General features: G+C 39.6%; 1 protein-coding gene across 5 annotated transcripts in view; it reads left to right on the top strand.

The window, feature by feature from the left end:
* The window catches only part of foxo (forkhead box, sub-group O), a 580,500-nt gene that overhangs the window by 470,192 nt on the left and 84,965 nt on the right, over positions 1–25,343 (top strand). For 3 of the 5 annotated variants that reach the window (XM_067112736.1, XM_067112734.1, XM_067112737.1), the window contains 5 exons: positions 17,955–18,143; positions 18,536–18,751; positions 20,645–20,920; positions 21,499–21,666; positions 23,593–24,096. In XM_067112736.1, the coding sequence (XP_066968837.1) occupies positions 17,955–18,143; positions 18,536–18,751; positions 20,645–20,920; positions 21,499–21,666; positions 23,593–24,096 (1,353 nt within the window). Of the gene's footprint in view, positions 1–17,954; positions 18,144–18,535; positions 18,752–20,644; positions 20,921–21,480; positions 21,667–23,592; positions 24,097–25,343 lie in introns of all 5 variants that reach the window. The other 2 variants (XM_067112735.1, XM_067112731.1) reach the window with 1 other exon arrangement.

Below are 25,343 nucleotides of genomic sequence, written 5' to 3' on the forward strand. Positions count from 1 at the left end.
CATTTGCCAGATCTTAGGGAAAAATCTGAATCTTGTTTCATTTGCCAGATCATAGGGAAAAATCTGAATCTTGTTTCATTCGCTGGATTTTAGGGAAAAATCTGATTCTTGTTTCATTTGCCAGATCTTAGGGAAAATCCGAATCTTGTTTCATTTGCCGGATCTTAGGGAAAAATCTGAATCTTGTGTCATTTGCCAGATCGTGGACAAAAATAACGTGGGATAAAATGTAATTTTAATTTTTTCATCTTTGTTTGCCTTTTTTAGGTATTGTAATTTATTTACTATGTTTTTGTTCAAGCTAGCTTCCATATAGTGGTATCGATATTTATGATTCGTCCACACCGCAGTAAAACGTATCGTAAGAATCACTGTTTAGGACTGCCAGTAAGTTGTTGATTTGTATGCAGTAAGTTTGACTGGGTCTTTAAAATTTTACACATTTGCTGTAAGTCTCTCTCTCTCTCTCTCTCTCTCTCTCTCTCTCTCTCTCTCTCTCTCTCTCTCTCTCTCTCTCTCTCTCTCTCCAATGCACTTTCGGGTGATATTTTTTTTATTGTCTTTTCTACCAACTTTGCACTCCTCCCTTCATTCAGATTAGGGTGGCAACCTTCGCAAACTAAGAGATTTGAATGAAAATTATTCTTCCGTACTTGACCCGTTTAGAAGTGATGGAAATTCAGAAAATTTCCGAAAAGTCTCTCTGTTATTGTCCTAATATGTGTCATTGGTACGTATCGTATTTTTTTTTTCACAAGTAACCCTTTAATGTTTATGTCAATGATATTGGGGCTTTGAGCTTTATTTTTTTTTTCCCCCACTTTTTGGGCATAAAGTGATGCGAATACACCCCAAAGCAGTCCTGCCTCCTAAGAAGAAGGCCAAAGTACTCTTTATACGAAGGACTTGCATTGTTTTCTGCTCTGTCAGTGTCTCCGGAACGGAGAACCTAAATAGCAGTATTTAAGGAAGTATAGTTTTGACTATGCATAACACACACACGCATCGCTAGTTTGTATCGTATGCACGTTGCATTTTAGGAATGACAACCTTTCATTAGATATGTTAGTTTGATAAATAAAAATATTGCATATCGTGAATTGCAAAGTTTCATGAAAGTTTTACCTTTCATGCAAAGCAGACGTGTAACTATTATGTAGCATAGCTTACAGAACATGATGGCAATGGAATATAATCCATACTTAAAGATTTCTTTTATGATAACGGACTACACGATGACCTGTAGTTTACAATAGCCAATTGCAAAGACGATGGTCCATTAATTTATATAAATGAATTGGGTTTTCCTAAACGTTACTAATGCATACACAGTATTCGTGTACATGTATCCGCTCACACAGAATTGTATACATGACTATATGCGTTTCCTGTACTTGAGTCCAGGTGTGCGTTTCTCTTGGGCCCTTACCTTCTCCATCTGGCCTCTCCTCCGGGAGGGGGGGGGACCCCCGCAGGTAACCATCATTTATTGGTTCCACTCCTGTAGGTTGAGCGAGGCAACGATGCTACCTGGGAGCGAGTGTCTCTCAAGACATCTTGTTGCTGGAATCCCAGATTAAGACATTCAGGGGCGTTTCACGTCTCTCTCTCTCTCTCTCTCTCTCTCTCTCTCTCTCTCTCTCTCTCTCTCTCTCTCTCTCTCTCTCCATATTCTGTGTGTGTGTGTGTGAGAGAGAGAGAGAGAGAGAGTTTTGATTTCTGTCGTAGGGTTTCGTGTTCAGTGCACTTTAATAGTGGAATCAGGAAATTGAATGGCTGAACCCAGTGATCTTTCAAATAAAATACATTAGCTCATCTCTCTCTCTCTCTCTCTCTCTCTCTCTCTCTCTCTCTGTTTATGCATAAAGAGAGGATTTCAGATTCACTTGGTCACCTTATGCTAATTTGAATTTGTGTGTATCGGTTACCAATCTCATTTTTGAGTGTACACTAATATGACTTAGATCTTTAGATTACCCTAACATCTTCCATGAAGCCTTACGTGATACAGGGCAAAGATGGGGCGATTATAAGTAACGTATAACTTCGTCTATAGCCACAATTCAATTTTAAGTGGAGAGCAGAAAAAAATATTCTTCGGATAACGAAGTGAAAATAATGAAGTTAAGATGTGAAATGGAACGTCTATTGAACTAATAACATTTTTCAAGCCTTTAATTGACGCGGGTGGGTCCCGTTGCCAGACGGTGATTTTTCATTCTCCTTCCTTTGGACGAATTTCAGAAAAACTCGATTATTTCGTTCTCTCTCTCTACGTCCTCGTCTTCTCTCTCTCTCTCTCTCTCTCTCTCTCTCTCTCTCTCTCTCTCTCTCTCTCTCTCTCTCTCTCTCTCTCTCTCTTATCACTTACCCAGTAGTTTTTTTAAGACAAAATTTTCGAACCCTCCTTTTGATTTTTATCCATTTCAGTAATGCTTGTTTCGGTATCTTATGATAGCGTTCGCAGAGAGAGAGAGAGAGAGAGAGAGAGAGAGAGAGAGAGAGAGAGAGATGTGGGTTAATAAAGAATAGGCCGAATTAAAATCCGTGGGCTATTTATTAATTTTTTTTTTTTTTTACGTCAAGGTATTGAATCGAAGGCAGATGAGGGAGAAAGGAAGGAGGGGTTCGTTTGTTCCAATTTATTCTTTGAGCCTCGTTAGGTTTTTCTGGTTTTTATCTCCTGTTATAAGTTTGTTTTTTATTGTAAGTTTTGTTACGAACTCCATAAATGCCAGGCGCTGTAGGGATGTGAAAAATGATTCTGTTAAATTCCACTTGGTGATGGCCACTGGAGACATTGCAAGGAGCGGTCTTTATTGAATGTATAATACTGTATCCGTTCGTTAGTTAAAATGCTTATTCCCTCAAAACATGAAGTAGATGAACCCGCTATTTTGGAGTGTAGTATATGTTACTTTAGTTTTCATAGTCATCGATTTTTGGTAAAGAGGAATTCCTTAAATAGTTTCTCTCGTAGCAATTAAAAAGTGTTCTCCTCCAGAAAATATATGTTATATTTAGCTGAGCGTCGCATTTCACATTAATTTCTCCCGATTACTTTTGAGTCTCGCTGGAAAATTCTTTCTTTTTTTTCCTTCTGTCTCAATATTTTACCTTAGCCTTATATTGCTTGTTGTTCTGAACTTTGAAATAAGGTGACTTGAATGGACTTACAGTGTTTATTGGCTGGTACCACCTACTGTTTGCTCAAACTTCAGTTTCTTTCTTGTTTGTTTGTAAAGTCAGGTCCGTCATTAGAAGGGAGTTCTTATTAAAACACCCAGTTGTGTGTATCCTTATAGATAATTGACCGAACTCGCAAAGAAAGTCAGGGAAACGCGAAAAGCGAAAGAATGAGATAAAATAAAGAGCAAATGAAATGAGGATAACCAGGCACGGTGCAAAGGATTTCCACCGCCAGTGATACCTACAAAAAAAAAGGGGGGGGGGCTGTGGGGCGAAAAGATGAAAAGATATGAAGAAAAAAATTAATTCGGCACAAATCATTAATTCAAGCTTTTGGCATCCAATTAGAGAGATCAGACCGAGGGTGGGTATCTAATGACGCCACATTTTGGAAATTTCTTAATGAAAGTTGTGGAATTTTGGTCAAGACGAGAGAGAGAGAGAGAGAGAGAGAGAGAGAGAGAGAGAGAGAGAGAGAGAGAGTAAAAGAAAATCTTTTCCCGATATTTTGGAGGGCGAACTTTCTTCTCACTTATGAACCGCACTGAAAGTAAATGATGTGAAGTTTAAATATTTGGTATATATATCTTGGAAACGGTTATACTCAGAGTGACTGAACAGAACAGAGTCGGTGCATTCTATGGTTCTTGCACTGCCTGTTTTACTAAGGTACTATTGTTAATGTAGTACTTATCTCACGCTCTTTGACACGAGAATGAGAATTTTGGTGCCGAATTGAGAAGAAGAAAGGAGGCCTTACTTAATCTTATATATATATATATATATATATATATATATATATATATATATATATATATATATATATATATATATATATATGAAGATGGATGTATTTGTGTGTGTTTCAGCATAACTCTGAAACGCATCGAGCAATTTCAACCGAACCTAGTATACATATGACTTACTATCTAGAAAAGAATACTGTGTAGGTAAGATATCACTAGCATCAAAGGGCACCAAAGGTGGTGGGGGTGGGAAGGGCTTCCCTGAAACCGTGCTGGTTGTGCCTGTAGACTTAGTAACTAACCTCATTTAGGCATACATGTGACTTACTATCTGGAAAAGAATACTGTGGGGGTAAGACATCACTGGCACCATAGGGGTTAGGGGGTGGAAAGGGGTTGATAAGTAGAATTAACAGAACGACAAATATCAGTGTATAATCCATAGTTTTCGAGGTTGCGGAGATGAACAGTGACATTCCCGATACCCTTTAAGTCCGAGTTTAGCCCCAGTAGGAATGGAAGGTGAGAAGGGATGAATTATAAAATGTCAAAAATGCAGGGCAATGTAATTGAAGCAACTATCATAATAGGAAAGGGAGAGAGTAGAGGGGGTGTTATGGAGAGAGAGAGAGAGAGAGAGAGAGAGAGAGTAGAGGGGGTGTTAGGGAGGAGAAAGAGAGAGAGAGTTTATTGGTTTTCATTCAGAGTTTTCCTGGACAGCTCCGAGTTGGTCAGCTAGTATATGTATATATATATATATATATATTGTGTGTGTGTGTGTGTGTGTGTTGTTTTCACAAACATTAAGCTATAAATGTCGTTTAATATCAAATTCACTCAGCCTCAGGAATAACATAACCTAAAGAGGAATTTACAAGTGGTAAGTGATTCGTCAACAGGGATGCTCCAACCCCGAATGGTTCGGAAGCGACGAATTTTCGGGAGCGGCTACCATTGAGCTATCATATAGGACATTGGGTAGCATTACTGAAAAGTAAATTTGATAATAAACGATGTAGCTTGATATAGCATATGTATAATCTCCACATGTAAGACTAAAGTATATAGAAGAATTGGAACACTTAAAAAAAAGTCAGGATTCAAAGTTCGTTTTACATCATTTAAGAACACTATCCTATTAGGTATATGCGTATATATATATGTTGCTTCACACTGAGGAACATGTGGGAGTCTTCGAGTTATTTTATGGCGTTTTACAGCTTGTTAAATTAAATGTCGCGTACTTAAACCTAACCTTGCATTTACAGTGTTCCATTAATATATAGCATCAAAAACTCATTGCCTTGTTATCTTTCAAAGCGCAAAAATTCTAAGTGTCGGAAATCCGCCTGTATCATTATACCTGAATCTTATGATTACTGATACTTGTTCGTATTTCTTTAGTTTCATGTCGTGTGAGACGATTTTTATGCCCTTTTCATGAAATTTCCCCAAGTTATGGTACGGCGTACAATTCAATTCCCATTTTCCACCTGCTTCGGATCAAAAGGACTCTGCGTTCTTTTTGCGGCTTCAGGCGGTGTAAACCTTGCAAGGCCGGTTTATAGAAGAACCTTGAGATTAATCAATGAATACTTACATCCTCTGCATCTGACTGATCCGGCGAGTTCAGGTAAAAAGAGCGTAAAAGAAAATACCACCGTGTCAAGTCCGTGCGAAAGGTTACGTTGGTGAATAAAGTATTTCCAATTCGAATGAGGATTTCCCAGCAGAGAATATTGTGCTTTACACCGACTGTCCAGAAGTGTATGAATATATGATCGCGTGTGTGTGTGGTAATGCTTTATAAATAACCGATTTGTCCTCTAGTCTCTCAGTGCTGCGGATTTAATTTTGTTTTGAACAGCGAGGACCACTCAAGTTTTTTTTTTTTTTTTTTTTTTTTTACCGCTTTTTATCACTGGAACTTACCTTAACATTCTGAGTAGCGCCGAGTACAAAATAGTGTTGTCTCTCATTCCATTAAGCTCTTTATTTTCTGGTTAAATGTTTTAGATTCCGTAATCGTGATAACTTGACTGATTACTGTCATCCGTATGCTAACTGAGGCAAAGGAAAAGTAGACGTGTCAGTGTATGTTATCCTAATAATGTCATTCACGTGTGTTCGGATTCAGATGTTTGCTTTTAGCGGGTGTGTGAGAGAGAATACTTACGTAGATATATGCGGTTTTAAATGTGTTTATACAAATACGCCGACACAATGTAATTTTTGTCAATAAGTAAAAAATGCACCGGTTTCTTCGGCGCAATCGAGTTTTCTGTACAGCGTATAATGCTGTATGAAACTCTCAGCCGCGGCCCATGAAGCTTTCAGCCATGGCCCTTTGGTGGCGTGTTTTGGCATCTATAGCGATGCCATACACACGATCATGGCTAGCTTTAACCTTAAATAAAATGAAAACTACTGAGGCTAGAGAGCTGCAATTTGATGTTTGATGATTGGAGGGTGACGATCAACATACCAATTTGCAGCCCTCTAGCCTCAATAGTTTTTAAGATCAGAGGGCGGACAGAAAAAGTGCGGACGGACAGACAGATAGCCATCTCATTAGTTTTCTTTTACAGAAAGGTAAAAACGAAACGTAATTCATTCAGATATTAGTTATTTGTGTCGTTACCTCAGAATGACTTCAGTGAAGTTGTGCTCCGTCTTATGAAAGTATTTTGGGCTCCAGTTCTTAGACAAGTCAGGTTTCCAGTGCTGTTTTTGTCCTGATATTGACTGTGCGGATCATAAAAGTTATAGCCTTTTATTATCATAGGGCTTTAGAAGTTTTAAGCGTAATGACTGCCGTTACTGAATATCTGGAGACGGCAGTTACTCGAACTTGTTTTATGGTTGGGTATTGCTTGTCATACTTCGTGTTTTGGTTGGGTATTGCTTGTCATACTTCGTTTTTTGTCTGGGCATTGCTTGTCATACTTCGTTTTTAGGTTGGGTATTGCTTGCCAAGCTTCGTTTTTTGATTGGATATTGCTTGTCATACTTCGTTTTATGGTTGGGTATTGCTTGTCGTTCTTCAAACTTAGCCGTTGGATTAAAAGGTCAATTTAATGTTGTGTTTTTTTTTTTTTTTTACCCTTCTCCCACGATCATTTTGGTAGTTGATCTAGATTCTCCCGTCATTTTAGGCATTTAATATGTTTAGCACTTACTAATTCTAGTAGCATCATTAACTTCATCGATTGCAGTCTCCGTGCTGGGATCTGCTTTTCGTTGGTTTAAATATGGAAATGAAGAGTGCTTGCCCAAGGACGACGGCTTCGTGTGGCGTGGGGAAACTAGCTGGAACTTGTCCTAATCTGAAGGACTCCAGTGTTCAAAATTTTTTGTATTCACATCTAAAAAAATAACTCTTAAAGGTTCTTCCTTATTTGGCCGCCATTTTTAGACCAGCTTCTTCTCTAACAACTTGAAATTAGAAATTATTGATTATTTTATACGGATTTTTTCCTCCATATTTACTTATTTGCAGTACCCGTGTTCCGTTTCCGCCAAAAAAAAAAAAAAATTATACTCTGGAATTAATCTAGGATATTAAAAGACCCGGCAAACTCACTCCGCTTGTATGCAGACCCCTACTTCTTTTACGTTGCTTTTACCTCTATTTGGAGTAGGCATAAAGCATACAGTCCGGGGCTTATTGTCAAGTTCTTTTGGTTCTTAACTGGACCCTCGGATAAAGGCCATTTGACAGGATCATTTTGCCCTCCTATGCATTCGCTTCTAGGTAGATCGTTAGGAGTCGTGCTTTTCTACGCTATGCTCGTCTTCGACGACGTCTTTGTTGCCAATGGTCCGACGGAGATCGGACTCCTACGTTCAGTTCGGTTTTAATTGGCGCAGCCTCACTGTTCCCGGCGAGGAGGCCTGTTAACGAAGGAATTTAGAAGAGAAGTCGCATTGTGCTCGTAATAGGGGGGAAGTTCGGAGCGAAATAGGGGAATACAGGTAATGGTAATCGTCGGCTGCCACTGCATGTTGTTCGGTTTTGCTGTTTCGACTTCGACTTCATCCTCGCGCGTTAATTCCTAAGGGATCACTGAAGATCTGCCACTCAGGGATGGGCGCAGCAGAATATGCCTCCCTCTGGAAGAGGTGTCAATTAAGCGCTGATGTCTCGTCCCTTTACCTTATTCGGACGGGTGGTGAACTCCCCGGCTTCAGTTGGTCGAAGAAAAGTTCGGATATCAGCAGTTCGCTGTTGCCTGGACCGCTGGGGAAATTTATTCATAGCGGCCTGCTTCTCTCGTTAAGGAGCCTCGGACTTTCGGTACACCCGCGCATATCATTACTATTCATTGTTTGTCAGAGGCTGATCTCCCTAGCGTCATTTTGCTCGATAAATGCACTCGACTTACTTCGGAATCATTTTCTTTTCCCGTTCGGGGTTTTAATACTGGTGATGTTTCTGTGGACGTGTCTTCTGCGTTTTTATATATTACTGCTGTCTGCTTTTTTAGCATACTTTGGCTGTTTTCGAATAATTTTCTATGTCGAAGAAAAAGAAAATAGTTGAGTTTGAAATTTTTATCTTCAGAGGAATTTGCTCAGAATGACCTTATGCTGTTTGGTATGCTCTGCCTTGGTTCTTCTGTGAAAAGATCAACTATATCTCAAATTACTTGCGTAGGTTTGTTCCGTATTTCCTTTTCGTTATTGAAGGTTTAACGGTTGGTAGTACACTTTTACTCGCATTAATATTAGCCCCATCTCTCTCTCTCTCTCTCTCTCTCTCTCTCTCTCTCTCGTTACAAATTGAAAAAACTATCAGAAGAGTGTAATGGAGAATTTCATTAACGGGTAACGATGTAATTGTAACCCTGTACCCTGAAAATCAAAGCAACTGAGGAAAGAACTGTCCAAGCCGATGACGCATTAAACACAATAAGAAAATAAATAGGAAATGTAATCCCGCCTCTCAGCGGATAAGGCAGTCTTAGCGGTTATTGTAGTTAAAAGAAAAAATATTTCCCGTTAAAAATTATTTCGTGGTTTTCATAATACGAAAATACTAAAACCAAGAGGAGTCAGATTACCTTGAATGAAATGCATCAACTTACAAACTCATGTATGCATTTAGATTTGAGATTGCAAGTTGGCCGAGGTAGAAATGTTTCATTTTTTTTTTTTTTTTTTTTTGTTATGGGTAGGTGTCAGTATAGTGGGTCGGCAAAAAAGCAAAAGTTTTATTGTAGTATTTTGCCTTGTGAGTAACGAGAGAAGCTATGATTTCTCTTCTCATACATATTTCGACTAGACTTCGAAGATTGAAGCAATACGATATCGATGATTTGCTCTTGTGGTTGCTCGAATATTTTCATTCAATTTATAGTTTATTTATTCATCATCTCCTACTTTCAAAACGATGCGACGCAAAGGCACCAGCGTAAAGCGTGTGTGTACGTGTACCTTAAATACCTCGTCAAGTACAGCAGTTATCGGGTTTTTTTTTTTTCAGTGTGTCTTTTGAATCATCGGTTCCTAGTGTCAGCATCAGCTCTCTCACCTGTCACTCAGCCTCCGGCGTAGCATTGTTTGGGCAAGAATTTGCACATTCATAATCCTCTTTGGTGCCTTTGTTGCTTGCTTCTGCCATCAGCTTGTCGCCGAGAATTTTATGGATTTTTCACTCGAAGCTTGAATTTGCGGTGAGCGTATTGGTGAGAGTTACGAGTATTCATATTTGTTAATTGAATGAATTGTGTTGTGTGTGTGCATATATATATATATATATATATATATATATATATATATATATATATATATATATATATATATATATATATATATATATATATATATGTGTGTGTGTGTGTATACACGTATATGTGCGTGTTCATTTCCATATATATGTATATTGTATATGTATGTATGTGTGTGTATGTACGTCACATGCACAGTGACATTTTTTATATTCAGAAATATTAAGCCAAAAATGTCGTTTAATATCCAGTTCACTATACCTCGGGATTAACTTACACCCAAGGGGAATTGTTATTGATAAATGCTTCGCCACTAGTGGGATTCGAGCTGCCGTCTGGTTTGATAAACAACAAACGTAAAGTGACCTTTGACCCTACACAAATACTCATGTGTAGTGCGCGTATGTCACGGCATATGGTAAATGTAATACTTGACTGTCATTAATTTTTTGTTTTTTATTATTATGGTTTTTGTCTAGATTTTTAACGTTCTCTTGTTAGGGTCAGTTTACGCAAAGTAGGAATAGAGGAACGTCGGAGAGGAATTCGTAGATATCTGTTGGTGGACGGTTTTTCGGAAGGTGCCCCTGGTTTCGGGTACCCCCCGCCCCACCTCCCTCTCCCCTCCTTCCAGGGTTTTCAGTCCCAACGTGCGTCAAGGTGTTGTGTGGGCTTCCTTGTAATTTCCTCGTCGTTCATATCCCGGCCTTAGCAAGACATCTCCCCTTCTCACGGAGTTTCATTTCCAGCCGACACCTCCTCACCCGCCGGTTTGATACCTGCTCTCTTCCGTCGCATTACCTCTCCTGGGTTCTTCTTCTTCCTCCTCTCCCTCTCCCTCTTCCTCTTCCTCTCCTCTCCTCTTCTCCTCCCACCCTTGCATTGCATCCTAATGTATTTTTCTTTATCTCTCTCTTTCGTATTCTTAGGCATTCGCATACCCTTCAGTTCTGGGCCATTTCCCAATTTTAGTTTTGTCTTTTTCGATTGTTATCGTGTTCGGCATTCGATACAAAGTGTCTCCTTCCACATCCGATACAAAGTGTCTCCTTCTACATTCGATACAAAGTGTCTCCTTCCACATTCGATACAAAGTGTCTCCTCCTACATTCGATACAAAGTGTCTCCTTCTACATTCGATACAAAGTGTCTCCTTCCATATTCGATACAAAGTGTCTCCTTCTACATTCGATACAAAGTGTCTCCTTCTACATTCGATACAAAGTGTCTCCTTCCACATTCGATACAAAGTGTCTCCTTCTACATTCGATACAAAGTGTCTCCTTCTATATTCGATACAAAGTGTCTCCTTCTATATTCGATACAAAGTGTCTCCTTCCACATTCGATACAGTCTCCTTCTACATTCTATACAAAGTGTCTCCTTCCACATTCGATACAAAGTGTCTCCTTCCACATTCGATACAAAGTGTCTCCTTCCACATTCGATACAAAGTGTCTCCTTCCACATTCGATACAAAGTGTCTCCTTTTACATTTGATACAAAGTATCTCCTTCCACATTCGATACAAAGTGTCTCCTTCCACATTCGATACAAAGTGTCTCCTTCTACATTCGATACAAAGCGTCTCCTTCCACATTCGATACAAAGTGTCTCCTTTTACATTCGATACAAAGTGTCTCCTTTTACATTCGATACAAAGTGTCTCCTTCCACATTCGATACAAAGTGTCTCCTTCCACATTCGATACAAAGTGTCTCCTTTTACATTCGATACAAAGTGTCTTCTTTCACATTCGATACAAAGTGTCTCCTTCCACATTCGATACAAAGTGTCTCCTTCCACATTCGATACAAAGTGTCTCCTTCCACATTCGATACAAAGTGTCTCCTTCCACATTCGATACAAAGTGTCTCCTTTTACATTCGATACAAAGTGTCTCCTTCCACATTCCATACAAAGTGTCTCCTTCTACATTCGATACAAGGTGTCTCCTTCCACATTCGATACAAAGTGTCTCCTTCCACATTCGATACAAAGTGTCTCCTTCCACATTCGATACAAAGTGTCTCCTCCTACATTCGATACAAAGTGTCTCCTTCCACATTCGATACAAAGTGTCTCCTTCTACATTCGATACAAAGTGTCTCCTTCCACATTCGATACAAAGTGTCTCCTTCCACATTCGATACAAAGTGTCTTCTTTCACATTCGATACAAAGTGTCTCCTTCCACATTCGATACAAAGTGTCTTCTTTTACATTCGATACAAAGTGTCTCCTTCCACATTCGATACAAAGTGTCTCCTTTTACATTCGATACAAAGTATCTCCTTCCACATTCGATACAAAGTTTCTCCTTCCACATTCGATACAAAGTGTCTCCTTCTACATTCGATACAAAGTGTCTCCTTCCACATTCGATACAAAGTGTCTCCTTTTACATTCGATACAAAGTGTCTCCTTTTACATTCGATACAAAGTGTCTCCTTCCACATTCGATACAAAGTGTCTCCTTCCACATTCGATACAAAGTGTCTCCTTCCACATTCGATACAAAGTGTCTCCTTCCACATTCGATACAAAGTGTCTCCTTCCACATTCGATACAAAGTGTCTCCTTCCACATTCGATACAAAGTGTCTCCTTCTACATTCGATACAAAGTGTCTCTTTTCTATTTCTACATTCGATACAAAGTGTCTCCTTCCACATTCGATAAAAAGTGTCTCCTTCTACATTCGATACAAAGTGTCTCTTTTCTCTTTCTACATTCGATACAAAGTGTCTCCCTGGCTTTTTCGACAATAAGCAGTCGGGATTTACTTTTTGTCCACTTGTCATATGCTAGTCACTTAATCCATTACAACTTAACCGTGACAAGTGGCTTCGCTTACTAATGCAAGTTATCCTCCTGAGGTCTCCTTTTCATTATGGGGGCCTTCATTATCCCCGTATTTGTTGCAGTCCACTCGGGAAGGATTTGTCTTGAGAAACCTTTATTGGCGTCAAGATGCTGGACACGGAACCGCTTCGCCTGAGATGGCCGAGATGGTTAGTATCGCAGGTGAGAGCGGCTGAGCGTGCACGCGGCTTCGGGTTAGAAGTGAACTTGGAAGACTCGGTCAGATGGGTAACAATGGGTTACTCTCGTTAGCACGGATTATGGTGCACACAATAGTCGGATCCGCCGTGCTCCTCTCTCTCTCTCTCTCTCTCTCTCTCTCTCTCTCTCTCTCTCTCTCTCTCGTTGCGTCGATATTTCCCTTAAATATATTATTCTTTCCCAGTCATCTCTCTCTCTCTCTCTCTCTCTCTCTCTCTCGTTTCGTCGATTATATTTCTCTCTCGTTTCGTCGATTATATTTCCCTTAAATATACTATTCTCTCTCTCTCTCTCTCTCTCTCTCTCTCTCTCTCTCTCTCTCTCTCTCTCTCTCTTCATCGACATATACCTTAAATATACTATTCTCTCTCTCTCTCTCTCTCTCTCTCTCTCTGTCTCTCTCTCCCTTGTTTCATCGATATTTCCCTTAAATATACCACTCCATCAAGTCATCTCTCTCTCTCTCTCTCTCTCTCTCTCTCTTTTCATCGACATTTCCTTTAAATATACTATTCTTTCGCAGTCATCTCTCTCTCTCTCTCTCTCTCTCTCTCTCTCTCTCTCTCTCTCTCTCTCTCTCTCTCTCGTTTCATCGATATTTCCCTTAAATATACCATTCTTTCGCGGTCATATCTAATAACTATTTTCCTGACATTTTTTGGTTATATACTTCAGATTTCTCTTAAGTCAGTTTCTTCTGTTCAGACTTTAGATATATCAGATGGTTGGAACACTGTCAAGTAAAGCTAAGGATAAGAGTTTATCTCTATAATTTTAACTTCCTATTCAATTAACCTGATTAGAATCTAACTGACTTTGCCCTTCTGAAGGATATATTCTTTCCCTGGCTTCTGAGATTCCATTATTTAGACAGTTTGTATCACGAACATTGAATGACAGGTGTCGTCTTTGTCAGAGGATGAAGATTTATATATATACATATATACCGTATATATGTATATATAATAAATTGTATGTATGCATAAATATTATTGGGTCTCATAAGCTGAAAAAGTGTTGGTCTCCAGAGTAACCATCCAAGGGCAACGGTTGCGTTTAAATGAACCAATCAACAATAGGTTCTGCCGCTGTGTATTCAGATAGCTTGCGGTCGTTAGCACTATACGTCTGAGTTTAAGCTTCGTCGTTGTTAAGGAAGCCATTACGGCGCAAGATGTGGAATTTTATGCGGTCTCAAAAGGCTGTGTATTGTTACGCCTTTAAGCTGATGGAAGGTTCCTTTCTAAAGAGAGAGAGAGAGAGAGAGAGAAACTAGCCTGTGTGGAGGATCCCTACCCTTCTTATCCTTCGCCGGTTCTCATCAGCGCCTCCTTCCCCCCAGCTTCTACACCAGGCCCCCTGAACACCCTAGACCCATTCTCCGTTTTCAGAGTTAACTTAAGGTATGTGCAATCATTAACCCAGATCTTAATGGACGATGCCAGTTTCAATTTTCTTTGTTAATTTCGCGGGGTTTAGCCTTTGGCGTTTTCTGTTTGAATTTCGTCGTTCTTGGGGGGAGAATTCGGTTTCTGGTTTTGATTTGCACTGTCAGTGTGAAAAGGGATGATGGGGCCTCCGGTGCTCGATATGCGATCAGATCTCCCTCTCACTGATGCTGCGTCCAAGAGTGGCTGGAAATTCTGGTCGTTAGGGATGGATGAGCCTCTTTTTTTTTTTTTTTATTTCTCTGCTGTGAAGAATCAACACTGAGTCTTGTCTTCTATAATGGTTTATCTTTAAAAGAGCATATATTGACTTCAGGTATCAGACAGCGGTTTGATGTCGCTTTTTCAACACGTAGCATACTATTTGCAGCTGAATCACTTGGAGAACTTTCTAGTAACACTATTTGGTGTTATTTTTTCGTTCCTCAGAAAACCGAAGTTCATGCAAATCTTGTAATTATCACGAGGATTTTTCACGACTGTGAATCTTACTTTGCCATTATGCTGCATTCTGCTCTCTGGTTAAGCTGTAATTCCGAACGATATCCTTAAAATTGATTTTGAAAAGGTTGGCTCCTTTCACCAATTTCATTGACAGACCCAATCACTGTTGAGCTTGATTGTTTGCACAAGTAAATCATATCATGGAGCGGGGGCGGGGCAGGAACTGTCAGAGTGGGGATGGCGTTTGAGGGAGATGGCATTGTGTTAAACCAAAGATTTATGGAGGTAGCCGGGGGTGGGGGTGTGGCTCCTCTTTGGCCCCCTTACGTCTTTGTTATTACTCTTGATAAGAAAGGTAAGTAGACAATTATAGCATAATTGGCCTCAATTAACTATCATAATGAAGCTTCTTCCTTGCTCATTACTGTCCTCATTAATGGAGACTTTGTTGTGGTTTTGTAAGGTGTCCTTTTTCCACCCCCCTTTTTTTTTTCTATTCAGCTTTCTGGCTGCTTTTATCGGGCAGGTAAATACAGACATTGAATGCACGCAGTCTTTTCGCTAGGGATCTTCTCTGAAGTTTGTTCAGTTTTTTTTTTTTATGGGGGGCGGGGTTTGTGTAGGTGGCGGATTAGTGCTAATTCCTTTAATCTTTTTAAATCTTTATTTATTAAGAATTTATTGAACTCGGCTTGACATACTACATATTATTATTATTATTATTATTATTATTATTATTATTATTATTATTATTATTATTCAGCGATGGTGTGGTAATGGTAATGATGAAATCCCGATCTATAGATATTAATTAAAAGAAAGATTGGCGTCCCATCAAATACTCCCCTTTCCTCCTCCTCCTCCTCCTCCTCCTCCTCCTCCTCACCCAATTTCTTTTCAGTATTATTTTCACCCGAATATGAAAATTGGTGTTCCGTCTCTAATGACCTCATTACTATCTTTGGGGTTTTCGGATATACGACTTCGCTCATCTCAAAAGAATGACTTGAAGAAGAGGAAAGAAAGCCCCCCACCCCCCCATTTCCTCCTCCCTTTCCAGCGTCCCCTCTCTTATTAACTGGACTGTTCGTTTTGTTTATTCATTGCATCATGATAGTCATCGAATATATTTGCCTATCCTCTCTCTCTCTCTCTCTCTCTCTCTCAACACACTTACTTTGGCGCTAAAATAGCTTAGCGTTTTTCATTTTGCGGGGGAAGAAAATTTAGTTTTATCTTTTTGTAAGTTCATTTTATAAGCTTCCTTAAGTTGATTTGGTATTGGCCCTCTTAAATCATACTACAGTTTTTAAGACTAGTGAAGGTATAGACCAGAAGTGTAATTTTGTGGTCAGGATCACTTCTTAATTCCAACCCACAGTTTCGAAAGCAAAAACGGAACATCATTATTATTATTTTTATTATTATTATTATTATTATTATTATTATTGTTGTTGTTGTTGTTGTTGTTGTTGCAATGGCTTGAAGGGATTTCTTCTCACCGGCAACAAGAAACTGGTATTACATACATACAGTGTGGCCTGTTACTAGATCAGCTGTTCACTGTATCGTGAAGAACGTCATCGTTGCAGAATGGCGGCCGTGAAATTTTCTTAATCGAGGAGTTAGAGTGTTAGTGTGCCATTTGTACAGTTCGTTCTTTGGGTTGGTGGCCTTTCCTTCCATCTAAAAACCTCAATACTTGCCGATACTTACCTCTGCGGCAGTGACGGCATTGAACGACTCTCAAGTTAGTCCTATACTCGGCCGAAGTTCCACGTCTTTCGAAGTCCAACAGCCTACTTGAAAGCTGTCTTTTAGCCACGCATAAGATGGCCACGTTACCCAGTGTCAAAGGAGGCGGAAGCTTTCGGTGAGCGCTGACACGTTACAGAGGTAACACGAGTCGGACGAAAACCTTGACTCTCTTTTGCCTTTGTTGTAACTTCGGTTCGTGACCCGCAGGCGAAAAAGTGCACTAAATTAGTGGCAGCATATTTCTGCAAATCTTGTTTTGGTTGGCGGTGCTGTTGTGGCTCTTGATGCTGCACCGTAGCGTTTCGAGGTCTAGGTGTCCTCTGGAAACGAGAGAGAGAGAGAGAGAGAGAGAGAGAGAGAGAGAGAGAGAGAGAGAGAGAGAGAGAGAGAGAGAGAGAGAGAGAAAGTTAACATGGCCCTGAAACGGAATTAATGATCGTATACAAGAGATAGCGAAAATTCTAAGAAATGCGTGAGTCTCTTATTGTCTTGCATTTATACCCCGAGAAACCTTATTCCTTTCCCTTTCAGATCAAAACTAAGCAAAATACCAAATACTAGATACTGTGCAAAATTCTGTTAATTCCGAAATATTTTGGATAAATATAAACATCAACTCGAATTCGGCTGACACCATCGTGAATGTGGGTCCTAATAAAAATATCCTACGCGTTCAAGCAAGTCTCGTCCCATTCTGAAGTTAAAAAAAAAAAATGATACTTAAATCACCACAAAAATAACATCAGCTAGGCGAATGCAACGAAGTTGACCTACGTTAATTATGAAATTTTTCGGTGAAAAAAAAGCAGCTCACATCCGAGATGTCACTTACTTATAACTGGTAAACACTGATATCCGGTATGCAGTCGGAAAGCATACTTGATGTTGCTGCGAAAAATGAGCGCTTATTACCATTATTGCCACTTTGAATGTCACTCCAATTTTTCTTTTGTTGCAGGTGCCTTAGCGTACACGTAGCTGGCAGGCAAACGCGAATCCCCATTTGTCCACATTCCATTTGGGAAAAATCGGAATCGCTCTTATTTCGTGATGGCGTGATAGCATAATGTGTATTTCCCAGTGTTTGTTTATTTCGGAGTTTGGCCATTCATCTGTACCTAAAGCAGTTTGTTGTGGTTGTTTGATAATCGTATCAAGATTTATATTCCAGATTTCAACTTATCTCCCCCGTAGGGAACTAGTTCAGTCAGTCCACCTTATGTGGGTGGTGCACTGTAGGCATTACTGAAGGTTGTAAGGTGCACTGTAGGCATTACTGAAGGGTCTTTGCAGCGTCCCTTCGGCCCCTAGCTGCAACCTCTTTCATTCCTTTTAGTGTACCCCCGTTCATATTTTCTTTCTTCCATCTTACTTTCCACCATCTCCCAACAATTGTTTCACAACGCAACTGCGAGGTTTTCCTCCTGTTACACCTTTCAAACCTTCTTACTGTCAATTTCCGTTTCAGCGCTGAATGACCTCATAGGTCCCAGCCTAAATTGTATATTTTATCTACTCGTATCTATCTATCTTTCTATTAACTTATATCTAATTTTTTTCTGTTGTGTCTTTACAGAACTCCATCCGGCATAATCTGTCCCTACATAATCGGTTCGTACGCGTACAGAATGAAGGCACGGGAAAGTCGTCTTGGTGGGTTCTCAACCCAGACGCGAAACCGGGAAAGTCCACACGGCGTCGGGCAAACACCATGGAAGGAGGACGCTACGAAAAGAAGAGAGGAAGAGTCAAGAAGAAACTGGAAGTAAGGAAACATACAGTAATAGTAACTATGATGTGTCTGGTAATGGTAGATTCGGCGATTGTTTTACTTGGAAGTGAATTTTAATTTTTTTTTTATTTTTATCATGAGAACTCTTGCAATAAAAGTAAAATAAGTAAATGTAAGTGGAATGTATCGTAGAATATATGAACAGATCAGTTTTACAATGTCACGTTCTATTCCTACAATGTGGCTAAAGTTATATTTTCCGAGGAGAGTTTTCTGTGAAATATTTTACTTCAATCTATAATTCTGTAGTCTTAATCTGTAATTCTGTAGTTTTTGCAGAAAGATTCATATTTTCGTCATCTTAGACATCATGGTATTTTTTTTTCTTTTTAATAAATAACGAACCGTTGTTATTCCCTTCGAAGGCCCTTCGGAATGGCTTGGAGACGACGCCCTCGCCGTCGTCGTCAATGAGCGAGTCGCTGGACATGTATCCGGATTCCCCTCACACCCACGGAGTTCACCCGGCCTTCAGCCAATTGTCCCCCCAGGATTACAGACCAAGGGCCTCCTCCAATGCCTCGTCCTGCGGGAGGTTGTCTCCCATCCCCGCCATAGAGTCAGATATGCACGATTCACAGGTGGGGCTCCCAGGAGAAGTCTTGTTTTTTAAGTCTATCTTTTTTTTTTTTATTCATGGGAAGATGTTGGGTCTTTGGAGAATATTATGGAGTACATCAGACGTATCTCAGGTACATTTTGGTGAATGCAGTATTCATTTTTACGCATATTAGGGTCTTATCCTTATGAGTAATTGTTTACCATCTCATGTTTAGCGTTGGACGGCCAAGTCTTCGGTTAGGAGTGTTGACAGCAAGTTTCTAATCCTCTTCATTTTTTATTTAAAGCCGTGGCGTTTAATTTTGTATCGATGACTGCCTACTCACTTGGTGCATAGCCCGTTGCTGCCACAGGAGGGATTTGGAAGCTTTTAAAAAAGTATTTTTGATTTTTAGGTTCGCTGGAATCTTGGCCCTAACAGATGACTTGTGCCGGTTGAGCCGTAATGCCTTTCCTTGAAATTAATGTAATTTTTTTTCAGACTTTGGATGTCAGTTGCTCTTGTAATGTTTTTTTCAGACGTTGGATGTCAGTTGCACTTGTAATTTTTTTTCAGATGTTGGATGTCAGTTGCACTTGTAATTTTTTTTTTTCAGACGTTTGATGTCAGTTGCATTTGTATTTTTTTTCAGACGTTGAATATCAGTTGCACGTGTATTTTTTTCAGACTTTGGATGGCAGTAGCACTTGTAATTTTTTTCAGACGTTGGATGTCAGTTGCACTTGTAATCGTTACATAAACATTTCTTATGAACCATGAACTAATGTGTTTCAGAACAGGCGGCAAGTGTCAGTGCCGTAAGGTTAATCATCGTGTGGTACATTTTCCCTAAATTTTGGTTCATTGATGGTATTTCTCAAATTGGTAACTGAAAAATAGGGTAACTTTAAAATGAGTGTCCATTAGTGCAAGAAGACCCTAGTTGAAAAAGATGGCAGATATTTTGCAAAACATGCTAGAAACTTTTTTAAAAGCACAGCGCCTAGAATATTTCCTAATTCGTTAGATCTAGAGGCGACACCAGTACATTACAGAAATAAAGTACATAAAAGTGAATGAACAACACATGAGACATCATTAAGATGGTGATTGAATGTTGGATCTTAAAAGTCTCTGACAGACAGGTAAACAAATTATATATATATTCCGCCGATTCAAGTCGTCATTCATGCAATTGTCAGTCATTCATAAAAACGGAGCAAAAATACTCTTGAACTATATAAGCGAAATCCAAAATTCCTCGTAAATGAAAAGTATGATCCGCAATGAGTAAATAATTTCAAGTTTTCTGTTATTTGTGCGACAGCAGTAACATATGGAATGGATGAAACGAATTGAACAAACAAACAAGCATGTGGTGCCTGTCATTATGAAAATTGAGATTTACGGTACAAGGGAGCATCAAGTAGGTTTTGCAAAAATCTAATTTTAAGACCGTTTTGACTGTTTCGGCTTTATATTAGCATAAAAAAAATTAGACAGTGGGTTGGAAGTGTTTTAGGAATGTTGCGAAATATCTTGCTATTATAAATATTAGTGTCGAATTAATCGGTATGATTGTCAGGATTTTAGTCCAGTAAATAGCGTACCTTTTTTAGATTCAATGTTCAAGAGATTTTTGTCATTGGTCAGGGAGTTTGTGTGATTAGGAAAAGATGGAGGTAATGACTGTTTTTTTTTTTTTCTCACGTAACTTTTGTAGACTCGATAGTTGGAAATAATACTTAGTATTTAAATTCAATTTATGTCGAAAGACACCATTGTATTTTAAACGAAAAATATGAACTTTCATATTTATGCATAATTAATTACGAGTAGAATAGGGTTTCAGATTCTGTAATAATACTTTTGACTTGCAGTGATCACTGAAACCAAAAAAACTACTATCTATTCCCCTTCGAAAACTCCACAGGTCCCACCCATGTCCCCCGGGATCGGTGGATGGGGTAATGAATACTGGCATCACCCCCACGCGCACCCACACCCGCACGATCGGTACGCAGACCAGCTGGTGGAGCCCATGGGCCAGGGGTTGAAGTTAGGAGCCGCAGACTCCTGGGGAAGTCAAGCGCGCCCACCACCCAACCCACAGGACTGTATGAAAATGTCGCAACTCTCGCCCCACGGGCCACCCACGCCTCATATGAATGGTTACGTCCCCCACCATCATCACAGTCAACATACACAGGTAATGACTCCAATTGCAGCGTTTGGTTTAAAAAATGTCTTTAGGAAGTCCAGTGGAAACTTTGATGCTAAGATAGACGAGAAAATATTAGCAGAGATCAGTTAATTTTTAAGGGAGTTTTATTTATTTATTTTTTTTTTGTGAACAGTTCCTAGTTATGATGCAGGATAGTGTATACTTGAAATTAGGCAGAAGTTCAATAATATCTTAGTTACCCTTTCGTATACTGCATACAGAGTGAAGGGTTGCGAAACTCTAAGGGAATGTTGCATAATATTTCAGTTACTCAAGTTCAAGCACAATGCCGTATTTAACCTCTTGAGGATATATTACCAAAAGTTAAAACTATATTTAACAAAAATGAATTCATGTCGTTAGAGTTTCAAAATAATGCCTACAGCAAATTTTATCCTGTAGAGAATATTTTTTTGTAAATGAATGACTTATTACCATTCTTGAACTTAAGGTGTATTTTCATGTCTTTGTCAATCTGCAAACAATATGCGCAATATATGAAGTCCCCTCAATACGTTTTCCATTAATTCTTATGCAATGCACAGTTGACTTTCTCTCCTCAGGGCTTCACAAGTTTTGAAGATTTCCACCGGTACGGACCCCACAATCCCCACGCAGCGGCGGCTTTCCCCCACCCCCAGGCTCCTCACCCCCCTACCCCACATCAAGACAAGATGGCCACCCCGACCAGACCTATGCCCCACAACAATTACTCCCTGACAAGCCTTCAGGTGAGTCTCTCCCTCTGAAGTATATTTTCTGTTTGGGAAACAAACAAACAAAAGATAGGCGCTTCTTCATTTTTTTTTTTACGATTCTTCAATATTTCCTCATTCATTTTCCGTCATGAAGTGAGATTTATGATAAATTTAACTTGTTTGTTGATCTTAGGTTAAATTCTGGTTTGTTCATCTTAGGTTAAATTCTGGTTTTTTTTTATCATTTCCATCGACTCGAGCTTTTTTCAGATGATAATCCGTTTTCGCAGTTGATAAAAACTTTTTAGTAATAGTAGTTTGCGGAAAAGTCATCTGCGTTTCGATGTGTAGGGTTAATTTGGGGTTTAGAAGCTTAGAATTTAGTGGATTAGCCAGTCTGAGACATATTAAGGCTTTACTTTCCAGTCGTTTATTTTTATTCGTACACTCCATCTCACATTTTCTCTTTTTCTCTCTATCATAGAATGTTCATTTCTCTTTCTCGCTATCATAGAATATTCATTTAATGTGAAACTTAAATTCTTATACTTTAAAGACCCAGTTAGGATTCAGTTTCATTGATAGTAGGAATTTTATTTTCCCGAATGTAATTTTTTAAATTTATGGATAGGTGTTACCGACATTTTAAATATACACTTTCTTGATATTAATTTTTATATACAAACGTCATGACGAGACTAGTTAATATATGCTGTCCATATAAAAGGGGTTGTGGAGCTAGATGCTAGTAAGTCACTCAAGTGAAATTTGTCACTGTTGTGATTTTGTCATGTTATAGGTGACAAATCCTCTGACGTTTGATTCAAACTAACCACTTTTGTTATAGTTTCTTCTCTTTTTTCTTTGAGTTTTTGTGTTCTTCCGTTACAGTTTTTTTTTATTTACTATTTATTCAATCATTCGCAGTCAGGTTAAGGTATCTAACAAGTAGTTTGAATGTTTGTACGGGAACGTCGCATTCCTATTGGTGATCGTAAGAGTCTTACATATTTCAAGTTCATTCTCATGACCGTCTTACTCAAATGATTTCATCACTGTCTTAATCACTTTGCACTCTTCGAATGTTTAATCACTTGACCTCTTTAAGGTTGTACTTAATTGCTTCTGTTTGTCATTGTACTCAATAAATTGTCTTATTGAAGACATTGTTATTGCTTATGAATCATCATTGTTGGATAATATTATTTTTTCGAGAATTTGCCATAGTGGGCTGATGCATGCGTTGTTGCCACATGCTATACGCTAAATTTTTAAGGTTTAGAACTACCTGTGGAAGGCTAATTTTGATACGTACCTGTTAAGAATTGCCAGTGCCATGTCGGTACAGAATCAAGATTGATGACTTAGTGGTGAGGAATGACCGATAGAAATTTTATATAGTTGAGAAAGGAATTTTGGCCATTTGTGTGGGTGTCACAGGTATCGACAAAACACCAAAAAGGATAAATGGGTTTCACTCAAGTTTTGACTCTAAAATACATTTTAATGTCACTGAATTCTCTGACAATAGAACACTTTAAATTTCACCACGATACGTATGTTACTATTGAATAGAAATGTCATTTTTTGAAAAAAAAAACTTGGTATATGTTCATGCAGATGAGCAGCAGTATTACACATTAATCAGAAGTTTATCATCAAAATCATTCATTGGCCCTCATATTGTGGGAGCGGCCCCTGCCGTTGATTCTGCTTTCTTACAAATCCTCCCTGTGTGACCCCCAACCGAGACATCATGCTTCCTCCTTGGCCATCCCCTTTATATTCTTATGTTTCCCCAAATGAGACAGTGAAATCTAAACATATATGTACAGTAGTACCTGTTAGGAAGAAGAATGTTTGTGTGAATTAAACGACTCAAAAGTCACTTGGTGTGTTATGGAGGTGTGATATATGTGCGTTTCAGGCTATGTTCCCAGTGCTATATGTGTGTTTCAGGCTATGTCCCCAGCACATAGTGTCCACAGTCTATCGCCGACGCAGCCTCTAGGGGAAGGTCACTACCCAGGCCCCGGGGGAGAGGCCCATCAACCAACCAACACTTTTCCAACTCCACCCACCTCACAAACTCCACACACTGCCCACTCAGCCCACTCCGCCCACACTGCCCATTCTGCTGCATCCAGCAGTGAATCTAACAGATTGAGAGCAGCACTCACTCATCGCGAACAGCAGCAACAGCAGCAGCAACAGCAGCAGCAGCCACACAGTGGCAGCCCTGGCAGTGGAGGTGTTCCTTCCTCCGGAAGTAGTGGTGCCTCGGGAGGGGGGGCAGGAAGTGGTAGTGGAGGAGGAGGTGGAGGCGGCGGCGGCGGTGGGAGCGGCGATGGAGGAGGAGGGGGTGGAGGTGGAGGGGGAGGTGGAAGTGGAACACCCGCCATGCAAGACATTTTGGACTTGGAGGCCACAATCCAAGGAGGACTTGACTGTAATGTGGATGAGGTAGGAAGGAGATGGTGATGATGATGATGACGTTTGAGTGGTGGTGATAATCACCTGCATCTCATGACTCACACAGTCTTAACCAGCATTTGTATACATTGTTTGGTGACAGTAGAACTTGTGTGCTTATTAATGGGTGCATTTTCTGGGTGCCCAGTAAAAGGGTTCTTAGTATGGTTATATCGGTTAGTTTTTTTATTTTTTTCATAAAATCCCATGTATGAGTAACCACTTGCTTCCTTGACGAAATTTGTCTCGTAGCAAAGATGTCCTCTGCCTTGCAGCAAGATAGTTTTATGTTGCAGTTCATTGGTTGTAGACTGTAAGAGATTAGTATGACTAACGGGATAGTGTACTTTGCTTGCATGTCCGATCTAAGGCAGTGTCACTCCGCTGCCGTAGATTCGGTACTTTGTATATTGTTATTAACATGGAAGAATGTACCTTGGTTTTAACATCATTCGTAATGTATTTCTGAGTTTGCAAGTGCCACACGGGAAGTTCACCGACAGATTTCTCTCTCTCTCTCTCTCTCTCTCTCTCTCTCTCTCTCTCTCTCTCTCTCTCTCTCTCTCTCTCTCCATTCCATTTTTCATTAGACTCTCTCTCTCTCTCTCTCTCTCTCTCTCTCTCTCTCTCTCTCTCCATTACATTTCTCGTCAGTTTTTCTGCGTGGCATTACAGTAGTTTTTGCTGATTGTGCACAACTGCTTCTTTTGTTTTGTACATGCAAAACTGACCGCATGCCTGAGTGATTGGAGAACTTAACAAGTAAATCAGATGTTTTGGCTCATTTGACATTTTGTTTACCATGCACTGTGAGCCTGTAGTGCAGTAACTGAAGATCTGCTCATGTCTCTCGGTGGAAGCCACAGAATATTAGACTATCCCTTTTGCTCTGACTATCAAAGAATTTGTTTGTAAAGAAAGAATTTGTAGCCTCAGTCGACTTTTAGAACTTTTAAGATTATGCTGATGTTAACTGGAGTTTTTGTGAGCCGTTCCCAACGGCTCCTCCTCTGAAAATAGGGCGTGTCGATAAGTAGAAAACAGAAATTTGTTTATATTCCTAAGTAAATTGAGATAAGATATGTTTGACAACTATTTCGTTTGCAAAGAAAACGATTCGTGTTGACTTTCTGCATAGATCACTCTCCTTCCCTCATGCTCAGGTGTCGTCTTGGCCTTACCTGATCTCATGTCTTCCCAGTCCTAAACACGTCAGCATATCGCCTGTACATTATGAA

The sequence above is a fragment of the Macrobrachium rosenbergii genome, chromosome 12, assembly GCF_040412425.1.
Source record: "Macrobrachium rosenbergii isolate ZJJX-2024 chromosome 12, ASM4041242v1, whole genome shotgun sequence".
Classification (NCBI taxonomy): domain Eukaryota; kingdom Metazoa; phylum Arthropoda; class Malacostraca; order Decapoda; family Palaemonidae; genus Macrobrachium; species Macrobrachium rosenbergii.